Source organism: Melospiza melodia, chromosome 14 (genome assembly GCF_035770615.1).
Source record: "Melospiza melodia melodia isolate bMelMel2 chromosome 14, bMelMel2.pri, whole genome shotgun sequence".
NCBI lineage: Eukaryota > Metazoa > Chordata > Aves > Passeriformes > Passerellidae > Melospiza > Melospiza melodia.
The window spans coordinates 6,611,022-6,623,188 of NC_086207.1; the positions used below are offsets into that span (position 1 = coordinate 6,611,022).

At 40.3% G+C, this 12,167-nt stretch overlaps 1 protein-coding gene across 4 annotated transcripts in view; it reads left to right on the forward strand.

Moving 5' to 3' along the window:
- SLIT3 (slit guidance ligand 3) overlaps window positions 1–12,167 on the forward strand; it is a 491,085-nt gene that overhangs the window by 260,397 nt on the left and 218,521 nt on the right. For all 4 annotated transcript variants that reach the window (XM_063168563.1, XM_063168565.1, XM_063168564.1 and 1 more), the window contains one exon: window positions 11,797–11,868. In XM_063168563.1, the coding sequence (XP_063024633.1) occupies window positions 11,797–11,868 (72 nt within the window). The remainder of the gene's footprint in view (window positions 1–11,796; window positions 11,869–12,167) is intronic.

Below are 12,167 nucleotides of genomic sequence, written 5' to 3' on the forward strand. Positions count from 1 at the left end.
GCAATAAATCCCTTTGGAGGTGACCTGTCCCCCTGCTCTTGCACTGCGTGTTGTTTTGGAGATTAGGGTTGTCCCTTGGTACTGGGGTCTCAGCTCTGTGATGTTTCAGCTCCCAGGTTGAGTTTTTCCTTGCCCAGCAGTTTTTCCCTCCAGGATTTTGGCAATTCACAAGGAGAGCTGGGAGACCTCAGCACCTGCAATCTGCTTTTCAGCTCTCCCCAAGAATTAAGCTCATGTGAGGATATACCAGCAGGGATTTGATGACTTTTCCTTTCAAGCCCAGTAAAACACCAGTGCTGTTATACATCCTTTACCTGTATATTTTAAAGGTACTTTGTGGCAGTAATAACATCAATAATGATCTCCTGCACTGATATAAAATTTCCCTTCTGCATGTGGATGCTGACAGTCTGGTCAGAGAGAAATTCAGATAAACTTTCCCAGGCACTGTTTTGGGGGAGCAGGCTTGGTTTTAGGAAGCCTTTCTTTATGGTTTTTCCACCTTACTGCAGTATCTCCTGGTTTTTGTTTATTTTAAAAAAAGGAAAAGCCCATGCATTCTGATGTGAAAGCTGTTGGTTCTTGTGAGAGTATTATTTCATTATGGTTATCACTGGTTATCTATTAGACATGGGATAAAACACATAAAAACAGATTGCAATCAACAAAACGTATCAATTTCTATCATGTCATTGCTCCATGTTTTATATTAGTATTACACCTGTCCCAAGGCTAGAGAAGAACATTTTCATTTGGAAATTTGTAGATTAGTGGAACTGGAAGAGATGAGTTCAGTTCCTAAAATTCTGTAAAACCTCATGGTGCTGCTGACAGCTCTGGGGAGGAGGAATAAATATGTTAAAGGGTGAGGGACCCAAATGCTACAGCCATCCCATGAATGCCAAAAATAGATGGATACCATTTGTTTTTATGAATCAAAAGAAGCAGACCTATGGTTACACGTAGGTGGAAAGAAACTCCCTGGTGCACATGCACAAGAGCTGTCACATATGCTCCACGCCATGATTCTGAAGGATAAGTGGCAGTGCCACATTGATTTGGTAAAACATTGTTGGGGAAGCTGCAGATCTGCTAAGAAAAACTGAATGTAGTCATCCAAACATATTGGGTGCTTCTGGTTCATATGGGTGTTCAAATGGAACATTTGTTGCAAAGTGCTTGTAAACAACAATCTGCAGGGTGGATTGCTGTCCTTACCTCGGGTGACAAACATTCACAGATGATGTGAATTTGGCTGCCTTGAAAACAGGAAAGCAAAATGGAAAGGGCTTTTTTGTCAGCTCTGATCCAGTTTGGTGTTAATTCCAGAGCATTTCCAAAGCATTTAAAAACTGATGCAATTACTAGGTGCCTAGATAACCAAGAAGAAAATTGGTTTTGATTCCCACTTAATCTATCAGGTATCTTACTTATTTTGGTTCCTACAATATTTTTTGGGGTTTTTTTTTAACTTTTCTTAAAGATGTCCTATTTTTTTATTCTAGAAACTGGTTATCTTTCCAAACACTTCTTGTTCTAGTTAGTTCTTTTTAAGGGTTTTAGGCCTTTATTAGGTGCAGGTGTTTCACTGACAGCATAGATGAGTTTGGGAAGGGTTCTAGACCTGGTGTGCACAAATTAGTATGGTGGCAGAGTGGAAAACAAGTCACAGAGGCAGAGCTGGTGTGACAACTTCAGAAATATGTCATAAATTATTAATTTGGATCTGGACAGCTACTCAGGGAAGAGGAATAGGTCTTCAAGTTCATGTCCCGCTGCCCAACAAACACCCCATGTCTACGAGTGGACCTCAGGAATGGAGAAAATGAAGAATCAGCTGCAGGCTCGACTGCTCACGACTTGTCTGTGACAGAATAGCAGATTTTACTGCTTATAGGAACCCTTTGCCACTTAGTCTAAGGGAAGTGTTATTTGCTTATTCATATATAAGTACATGTATATGTAACTACCTAAGTTACTTATATAAGCACACAGAGTGCTCAGAAAAAGTGCAGAGTGCTATTTTTATAAACTTAGTACAAATATAAATCATCATATAAAAGCACACAGCAAGATTTCACCCTTTAATTACCGTTTTTGTAGCATAAGCAGGTAATGCACTGACCCAAATCAGGTATTGAGTTAACTTATTTGTTTGAAATCATGCAGAACAAGCAAATTTGGGGCAATGAGGTATACAGTCAGACTGTAGAAGTAATTCCTGTGAGACTCTGGATGGGGAACCTGAATTCATTGCCTTGAGAAGTGAGAATGAAATTTGATGTAAGTGCTGTAAAGGCTTGTGAGGTCCAGGCTGAATTCCAGAGTCTCTCTCACCCTTAGCACCAATTCATCTAAACTCACCCATAATCTTATCTAGAACTGGTTGCAAGTCAGCCACAGCTCTGACTTGCAAAATGGGACGTGATGCTAAGAAATGACAAACATAAAGACTTGAAATCACAGGATCAGGGCTTTGCATTGAAGCAACCACTGGAAAACAAATTTCAATGGTTTTTACAGCCATTGCCAGCCCTGTTTTGTGTCAGTAAGAGGCAACAGGTCTGTAGTTATGTGGGGTACTTGTGGTGCTGCTCTTCCTCAGCTGGCCTGAGAAACCAACCAGCAAAGCAGAGAAAGGGTTGGGAGTCAGGATCTGCAGCTGCACGTCATTAGAAGCATTTTTGTGTTAAAAACAAAACCTCTGATAATACCCAGGCAGGTCATCAGTGAACAGCACAGAACTGTAACTAAGCCTAATGCCTCTTTGTCTTAAAGTAATTTAAAACACTTTTTATTTTTGTTGGTGAGTTTGTCAGTGGCTGATTTTACAACAGAAATTACTAGAAGGGGATAAATTCCATGTCTCAAAATCAAGCTGCTGTTGTCCGATCAGTATAGAAGAAAAAGGGTAGAACAAAGCAAAATCCTGGAAGCACATCCTCCAACCCTGCTTTTCATCTGGAGGCGCCACTTATATTCATCTGTGTGGTTCATAGGAACCCACAGTTGTGTTAAAGATGAAATGTCCTGATTTGGAACCCCTTAGAAAACTTCTGAGCCTGTGTTAAGCACGGTCAGTGCTGGAAATCCCTATCAGGATGATTTAAAATTAATGCAGCATCTTGAAATACGTGATTTGTGAACTGTTCTCCAGTGGCTGTGGGAGTTGGTTGAGGAACTGAGCAGGACCATGTCGAGAAAAGTCCCCCAATCCAAAATGGGATGTGAAGATATTTAGAACTGTGATTCCTTCTCCAGCTTTAACTGGCCATTTTTGTTCCTTTTTAAAAATAGTCTGATAAAACAGGCTTTGACTGAAAACTTACTGTGTGTGTTGTACTAGGAAACTACCATTTACAACTGCAAGATGTTAATTGGATAGTATCCATGAGTTTTTAGTATTAATTTTATAATTACAAAAGCAAAAAAATTACCAAAACAAACAAAAAATCAACTGTTTTGCCTAAATTTATCAGCTGTGCAGCAAGGCAGACACTCCCAATATTTAGTGGTTTGGTATTGCAATATTTAGTGGTATTGCTTCCTCCTAATTTTTATCCTGAGAGCTACAGGAACATATCCCAAGTGATTGTATGACTGCAGGTGATAGCATTAATCTAATGTGATATGGGATTTCAGAGGGCACAGATGTCTGGAGATTGAATGTCCAGATTTCCTTTTGCTCTGTCATCCCCCTAACCATGTAAACACCAGGCACTTGCCTGCTCTGCCACAGCCTCTGTGCCCCACAATGTTTTCATGTTTGCTGATCAAGTCCAAGCTTCTCAAAGGCAGGAGAGCCTTCATTCTCCTCTCAAACCTGAGTTTTGCAGGTTTTTTAACATAAAAATGTGTCAGCAAGGAGCACCTACAGAATTACCAGGTTTTTTGCTCGGTGTCCCTGTTAAACCATCTCACAGTGAGCTCAGTGCCCCTGGCACGGGCTGGGCTCAGGGGCAGCTCCACCTGCCGTGGTGTCCCCAGGGCAGCAGGGATGTCACCCATGCCCAGAACATCTGTCCAGCAGCCAGCAGAGCACCAGCCCAGCCTTGTTGTGTCACACTGGAGAGTTTCTTGCAGCCCTCTGTCCTGCTGAGCCCATTCTAAAAATGCCAAAGGCTCCAAACAAATTTTGTCTGTCTTTGACAATTGATACACTTTTTAATAGGAAGGGATGGAGTATTTTGGGTCTTTTTTTTTTTTTTTTTTTTAAGTTTTCGTTCTGTAATGAATCTGTTGCAGTACAGAATGACTTTAAGGAGAAAACCCCGATCCCAGCTGATGCTTGTGACTGTGTTCACAGGGGCCTGAGGATGAGGGAAGAGACGAGGATCTGACTCCATGTTTCAGAAGGCTTGATTTGTTATTTTATGATATATATTATATTAAAACTATACTAAAAGAATAGAAGAAAGGATTTCATCAGAAGGCTAGCCAAGAATAGAAAAAGAAAGAATGATAACAAAAGCTTGTGTCTCGGACAGAGAGTCTGAGCCAGCTGACTGTGATTGGCCATTAATTAGAAACAACCACATGAGACCAATCACAGATGCACCTGTTGCATTCCACAGCAGCAGATAACCATTGTTTACATTTTGTTCCTGAGGCATCTCAGCTTCTCAGGAGGAAAAATCCTAAGGAAAGGCTTTTTCAGAAAATATCACCGCTACAGATGCTGCCGCACTGATGGGCGGTACCAGCTCCCCTGTGGGGTTTGTTTGTTTTGCCTTGGGAGTGAATGGGATTTCTGTGCTGTTAGCTGCACAGAAGGGATGCCACGATGCTGCAGGAGCCTGTGTAAGCACAGGGCACAGATTCTGGGTGAGTTTCAGTGCTGGGCTCAGGATGGGGCAGGGGCAGCTGCAGCCTCCCCGTGCTGTGCCCCCTTCCCTGGCAGAAACACCCGAGAGGAGCAGGGGCTCAGGTGGGCTGGAACCACAGCCCCAGATGAGCAGAGCCCAGGGCTGGAATGCACAGCTCCTGCTCCACCTGCAGCAGCTGGGGGGATGGAGCCACCTGCACCTCCTCCTCCGTGTGCTCTGTGCACATGACAAATGTCTGCTCTTCATTTCCTTTTAGCAACTGCGTATTTTTCTGCGCCTCGCTTTCAGATTTTCCAGTTTCATAATACTGTCCCTAATGATATGATTTCCTATTAATATTCCTAATCTGATTCCTGGGTATGATTTCTGGTTAATAAGGTCACTTGTTGGTAACATTGTGAACTAGAACTTTCCTTTTTGTGTGGTGTTTGACACTTGTCAACATAACAATCAATAATTTAAACAAGTGCAAACCTTCAAAAACTGTAAACAACACCACAGTAAGTAACTTTCATTTTCTCAAACACCCATTTTATCTTTCTCTTTTCTTCCCCTTTTCCCCTTTGGGGCTGTGGCAGAGGAGAACAACAGATGGTTATCAGTCAAGAGTAACTAGGGAAACAGCAAAACCTGCCCCAATTGCTATGGAGACAGCCATTTCTGTGCTTGGTATGCACTATTTGTTACATCAGCAACCAGAGAGAGTTAAAAAAAGAAAAAAAATGTTCTAAAGCACCTGATATTGAAAGGAAATCTTGTGTTTGTGTATGTTTGTCCTTGTAGCAGGAGGAGTCTCCATGTTTGTTTGTCACTCAAGTTTTGCTTTAAGCTGATATTTTGGTTATTTTGTGACAGCAGCATTTTGATTTGTGAGTTAATGTAGTACAAACACTCAGAGTAAATACTTAGTAATTTTGAATAGTCTGCAGAATAATTATTCATAAGCAATTCTTCCCCTTCAAATCAGATATTCCTCCCTCCTTGCATTTAACAACCTGGCAGCACAGGTTGGGTAAGAAAACTGAAGGGAGAGAATATGAGTCTGCCCAATTATCTCAGGCAGATCAGCTGTTTCTGCACAAAGCATCAACCACAGCTTTTGGCAAAACTGCATCCTTGGGAATCAAAAAAAAAAAAGATGGGAATTTTCAAATACTTGTAAAAATCTCATAGTGAGATTGCAGCTTGATCACAACAGCTGTATCAATCTTTTATATTTTCTAATATAAGCAATCTCTTATAGAGTGACTTCAGTGAAGAAAAAATAAAAATTAAAAATTGAGAAAAAATGCATTAAAAGCTACTTTGAAAGAACTTCACATAATTTCAATTTAATTGAATTTAACATTACCTCAAAGCACCATCTTTCCCCATTTATTGGGGCTTCCTCATCAATTAATACAAGGATAAGGACTTTAGTTTGTTATGTGAGAAATTTTAAATAGATGTGTTGGTGTCACTTTCCTCAGATATTTTAATATTCTTTAAGTCACATAAGGGCAAAATAAATGTTATAGAGTGTCTTTCTGATTCTTACATGTTATAGAAGAACTTCAATACTAGAGTGCAAACTTTACAGGAAAGTGATGACGTAGAACCAGCAAGTCTGTATTAGAAACAAAATAAAAAAGGAAATGGAAAGGAAAATGTTGTCCAAACAGGGATTCTTTTGAAGATATAATTAGCAAAATGAATTCATTCTAAAAATGATTCTGTAATATATATATATATGTTTCATAAAAATAATTTATGGTGCATTTACCTTCCTGTGAAATCACGATTGAATTTCCTTTAAATGTTCCTTTAAATATATTTAAAATTCCTTTAAATAAATATATATTACAATTCCTAACATGCATATATCTGGTTAAAAATGCAAGTCTTTCCTCAATGAGGAAATAGCACCTGCCTGTTTTTTATCTGCAAGTGTAGATACAAGCTATAACAGTAATTTTATATCAGTAACAGTAAACCTTAAATATGCAACTATGATGACACTGCTTTTTTATTCTAAATGTGAAAGATGAGAAAGAAATTTGAACAGTATATATTGCAGTAGTCATTAATACTGGCTTTTATTTAAATATTTAACTAGACTTTGGGCAAAATATAGAAAGAGGTTATAGTAATTTAACTACTGTCACAGGATAATTAAAAAATAGATTAGCACTTGAGCTCTGCAGTGGCCTTGGTAGTGTTTGAAAATGGAAAAAAAAAATCCCTTACTGAATAAAGTACAAAACACTGGTTATAAAGTCCATTATTGTTAAATGTTGATGCTTGAAGGGCCTCTTCTTTGTGAATGTGAGTGTGGCAAATTGCAGAAAAAATGCTGAAATCTATTATATAGTTGGTGAGCTGTGAAGAAATCTTTCTAGTAATACAATGTTGGGTTTTACACAGAAATTTTTTAATAATAAAAAAATAAATTATTTCAGTTTTGGTAAATTTCACCCTACATGAATTTAATTCTTTTATATTTTAGAATATTTCTGTGGCTTTAAAAAAACATCTTAAAACTAGTTACATGATAAAATTTTGTCAGCTTTCTTGCTGGGGATTTTTATCTCTTAAATGCATTTGAAAATTAAATATTCCTTATTGTTGTGAGCAAAACCTTCAAGGCTTGGGATGTAATGGATTATTTCAAATGGCAAAAGAATATCAACCTTGTAAAACTCTATTCCTTCTAAATAGTATTTGAAATTTTACTCTTATTTATGATAGGTAATGCACCAGTCTAAGTGGATAAGCCAGAGTTACACTGTCAGGGAAAAAGTGTTTTAAACATTTAAAGTGGCATTTTAGCCAAGCCATAGATTCTCCTGTGATATAAATCTGTTAGGATGCGGTGTTATTTCTCATTTCTTAGAAAGGTGATTTGTGTGTAAGGATTTTTTTTTCCTTTAAAACATCAATTTTAAGTTTTATCCATCAGTTGCATATAATGTACTCACATAATTTTCCTGCTTTTCAATAAGAATTGAGAGTAGTTATTGAGTCCACATTAGAGCCAAATTGCAGTAATACATATGGCTTCACGTATTACATCTCTGCCACATGAAAGATGTCTTTTCCTCCAAAGACTTTTATAAATTCTTGGATTGTTTATAAGCATTTGTCTGTGTCACACTCCGCCTAAATCCCATTTGCCCATTCAATATTTTCCTTGCTCGAGTGCTTTGCTCTGCTCTCGGGGGTCTGTGGTGCTGCCGTCGTTCTCTGCCGGCATTGTCTGCTTGCTAATTGCCTGTCACGGAGCTCAGGGATCCCTGCAGCCCCCAGGGTGGCTCGGGGGGGATAATTCAATCCCGGGGGAGCTGCTGGCTGTCCCAGCTGGGATCTCAGCTGCCCTGCTCCGGCAGCATCACCCAGCCCAGCTCTGGGACCTGGGTCTGCTCAGCTTCGCTGCTTTGTGTCCGATGCGTGAGACATTCAGCATTTCAGCCCAAATCAAAGTTAGCTCTCTGTGCAACCCAGCAAAATTTGGAAGTGCCACACAGCTCAGTTAACTGTGGTTTCATTCATCCTTCAGCAGCTCAGTGTTTCTCCACGAGGATGTTTTTTGGTCAGAGGAAGTCAAATCACTTGGTAGGTTTAGATCAAGTCTGTGCCCAGTGCTGTATTCCTTCAAAAGGCAGAGTGAATACAGGTATGAAAAATGATTTTGACTAAGTGTTTTTAAAATTGCCTCTTTAATGTGAGTTTGTGTTGTCTGACCTTTTAGCACCAGCATGTTGCACCACTACGTGCATAAAAACCCGTTTGCAATCTCAAGGAAAAGATTTTCTAGAAAGGCTGTGAGTGCCATTTAAACCTGAACCAAGGCTTCTGCAGCCCAAGGCCATTTTTACAAATTCCCCTGTAAGCCTGGAGCAGGTGAGGTGTGTCTCAGGAAGCTGGCCTGTGCTCTGTGTGCCTGAGTGCTCTGCTCAGGGTGCAGCAATGGGGAGATGGGAGCAATATCACAAGGTTCCTCAGGGAAATATAGATTCCACCAGTTCTCAAATATTGGGCTTTTTTTCCTCTTTTCCTTTTTTTTTTTTTTTAAGTTGAAATTTTACCTTCTCTGCATATGTAATTTTATTCAAGTAAGATATTCTCAACAAATGTTAGGGATGTCTGTTTGGCCCCTGGAGGAGCTGCATGCACAGCCTGCCCACACTGAGTATGTGAGCTGACTGCTAGTCCACATCACAGGGGTTTGTCCACATCTCCATAAGCATAAAAAGATGTGCTGGACACCTTGGCTTTCTGTAAGAGTTCACTTAAACTTTGCCCAAAACTTTAAACCTATCACTTTGTTGTGCAAGGTAGACATTTAGATCTAAACTCTCAGATTTCTAGTCTTGACTGAATGGCTCACCAGGGTGCTGTACAGAGGCACAGAAATAGGATTTCCATCTTTACACACAGAGAAATAAATAGGGAGGCAGAGGTTCTTAAAACCTAATTTTAACACAACCAGCAGTTCTTTTCCTTTTGAGAAGAAATTCTCATGTTTCAATGCAGATGTAAATGCGTTGGGGTGATAGATGCCAGGAGACACGAGCTCTGTGACAAAGGAGCATTAAACATGTGAGTTTCACCCCCGAGACTGTGAAGAATTGGTTATGGGCCAGAGAATCAGGGCGTATCACTAATGAATATGTTCCCTATTTACTGATAGCCCTGCTAAGTGTGTGTCTTGTGAGCATTGAGAGGTTTCCCTTGCTGTGATCCTGAGCATCGATCACACAGACTAAACCTGGCTGTTGGCAGTGGCATGACTGGACCTGTGGAAATATGATTAAAATGGTCATTACGCTTTTTCAACAAAAATCAATCTATGAGAGCAGCAGTTTTTTAAAAAATACAATACCCACCAAGGAATCCCTTTAATCAGAAGGCTTTGAGAGTAGCACACTGTGGGTTTATTTGCTTATTTTAGTGCATTTGGCAGAAAAATCAATATCATAGTATAACTCCAATAAAAATTGTGCAATATCTAGTACGTCCCATAGAAGGAGAGGGAGAGGTGATTCTCAAGTTGAGGTTCCATTCTCCTCATCGTGTTAATATCTGCCAAACTCCTGCTTAATAAAGCTAAGTGTAAAATACTTAATCATGCAGACAGCACTGTATTTAACTCATTTGAAGTTTATTCCTCTCCAAAATGCACCATCCCTTCTGTTGGAGCCACGAATTTTTGTCAATTAAACAGGGATATCAGGACAAGTCTTCTCAGCAGTCAGAAATAGAGAGGTTTTAGGATCTTTCACAGATGGTCAGAGAAACAGAGAGAACATAAATATGTATGTATACATTTTTCCAGATATGTATATATGCTGTGCATGAACTCCTACACACAGAAAAATCCCTTTTGGAGGATTGTACATCCCACTGTCTGCCAGTATTGGAGACTCTGCTGAAGTTTTGCCAAATTCACAAAGTTCTCCAAAGTTAGCAAATGCTATGAGAAGTCTTAGTTGGGGCTTTATGGTTCCTAAGGTTTTTAGTAGACCTTAGAGTGTGAGTGGGTTTTTCTGTACTTTAACTCATAAAAAAATACCATGTTAATTGATACAAACTGCATCACAAAGGGTAAGTGTCCCATGGTTCTCAAAGATGTACATGTCCAGGATGCTCAATGTTAGCAGATCAAACTCAGTCTTTAGAGGGGCTCATAAGGACTGTATTTGCTCTATTTCTGCTTTATTGTTGTATAATAAGAAAATAGCAGCAAATGTCTATTTAGGCCAAAAATTAGATAGAGCGAATAATTGGAAAGTAGTTGGTGAAGCTATATAACCATACTATACATGGGTGTAATATATTTCCTATATATATATATATATATATATATTTCATAAAAATCAGAAACTACAGTGTAATCTTTGTATCTTTATTCAAGATACTTTACCCACATAGTACAAAAGGTCTCCGCCTCATTGAATCCAAAGTTTATGCTGTGCAAAGGGCAGTAACAGACAGTCAGGAGCTTGCATCTACTTTTTCATGAAATGCAGATATTTTACTTCCATGTGACTGGATATGTAATTTTATTTCTTTAAGTGTAAAATTTAAGGGATCAGATGTCAGAAAATGTAATCACTGAATTTTAAATTGCAACTTTAATTCTTTTAAGCAGAGGAGACAGATGTAGCTGTCTTGCTGCATCCACATGTATTGCAAAATACATTTAAATCGTGCGCATAGAGGGAGACAAATGAGAGAACTCCGCCACCCAAATATTAAATTACATGTTTTGAAGCAAAATAGTGTTTTAAGTGTACATGTGTATAATGCTTTTTGTCACTGGACTGCTCTCCCTGATGCAGTTAGACAGAATCTGTATTTAGTCAGAAATCTTTCAATAGAAAGGGCTACCAGATGGGACCAGTAACAATGCAGAGAGGCATCGAACCACCACAGACATTTGGTGCTTAGAATAATAAAAAGACTATAAAATTAGATTAGTTGAGTCTAATTTGGAGTTGGTATATTCCCTATGCACTCTCACAGCTCTTGGGTAGATAAAGCCTGAAGATTTAGTACTGTCAGGACAGAGGACTCCAACTTCCAGTAAAAGAAAAAACGGCATTCTGTGAGGTCACGGAGGGCAGCCCAGTGACCTCCAATGATTTACAGGCCTTTAGCTTAATGAAATTGTTTCAGTGACATGACGGTAAAAGCTCATAATGGATTGGATGCCCTAATGTAATGAAATTACTCCCTTCTGCCTTAAAAAAAAAAAAAAAAAAAAAAAAAAAGGCAAAAAAAAAAAAAAAAAGAGGCGCAATTAATATTTACTGAGACCTGACAGGCTTCAGTGTGCGGGAGCGTGCAGCGCTGTCAGACAGCCTGAGCAGCCCCGAGCAGCGTGGCAGCTGAGCAGGCGCTGCGAGGGGGTGGAGGGACACCTCGCTGACAGGGAAGCCCCAACCTGGCGCTCCGAGCCAGCCTTCATCCTCTCCCTTCCTTTCCGCAGGCAACTGGACAACAACCAGATCAGCTGCATCGAAGATGGAGCCTTCCGAGCGCTGCGCGACCTGGAGATCCTGTGAGTTGACTTGGTGCCGGGGCGGTGGGGGGGTGCCTGTGCCCACAGCGCTGTGTGCTGCAGTGCTGCCGGGGCTGGGGGCTCCGCAGCCCCGCTGCCCACCTCAGCAGGTGCAACCTCAGCCTCCCCCGGGCCGGCAGGGCTGCTGATTAAACCACAATAGGCGCCGTGTGCGCTCCGAGGAGCGCGGAGATCGCAGCGCTGGCCGCTGCCCGGAGCAGATGGGTTCAGCAGCGTTCCCGGTGCGTGATCCGCAGCCAGAATCCTGCCCTGATGGCGAGCACAGCGCGGGGAGCAGG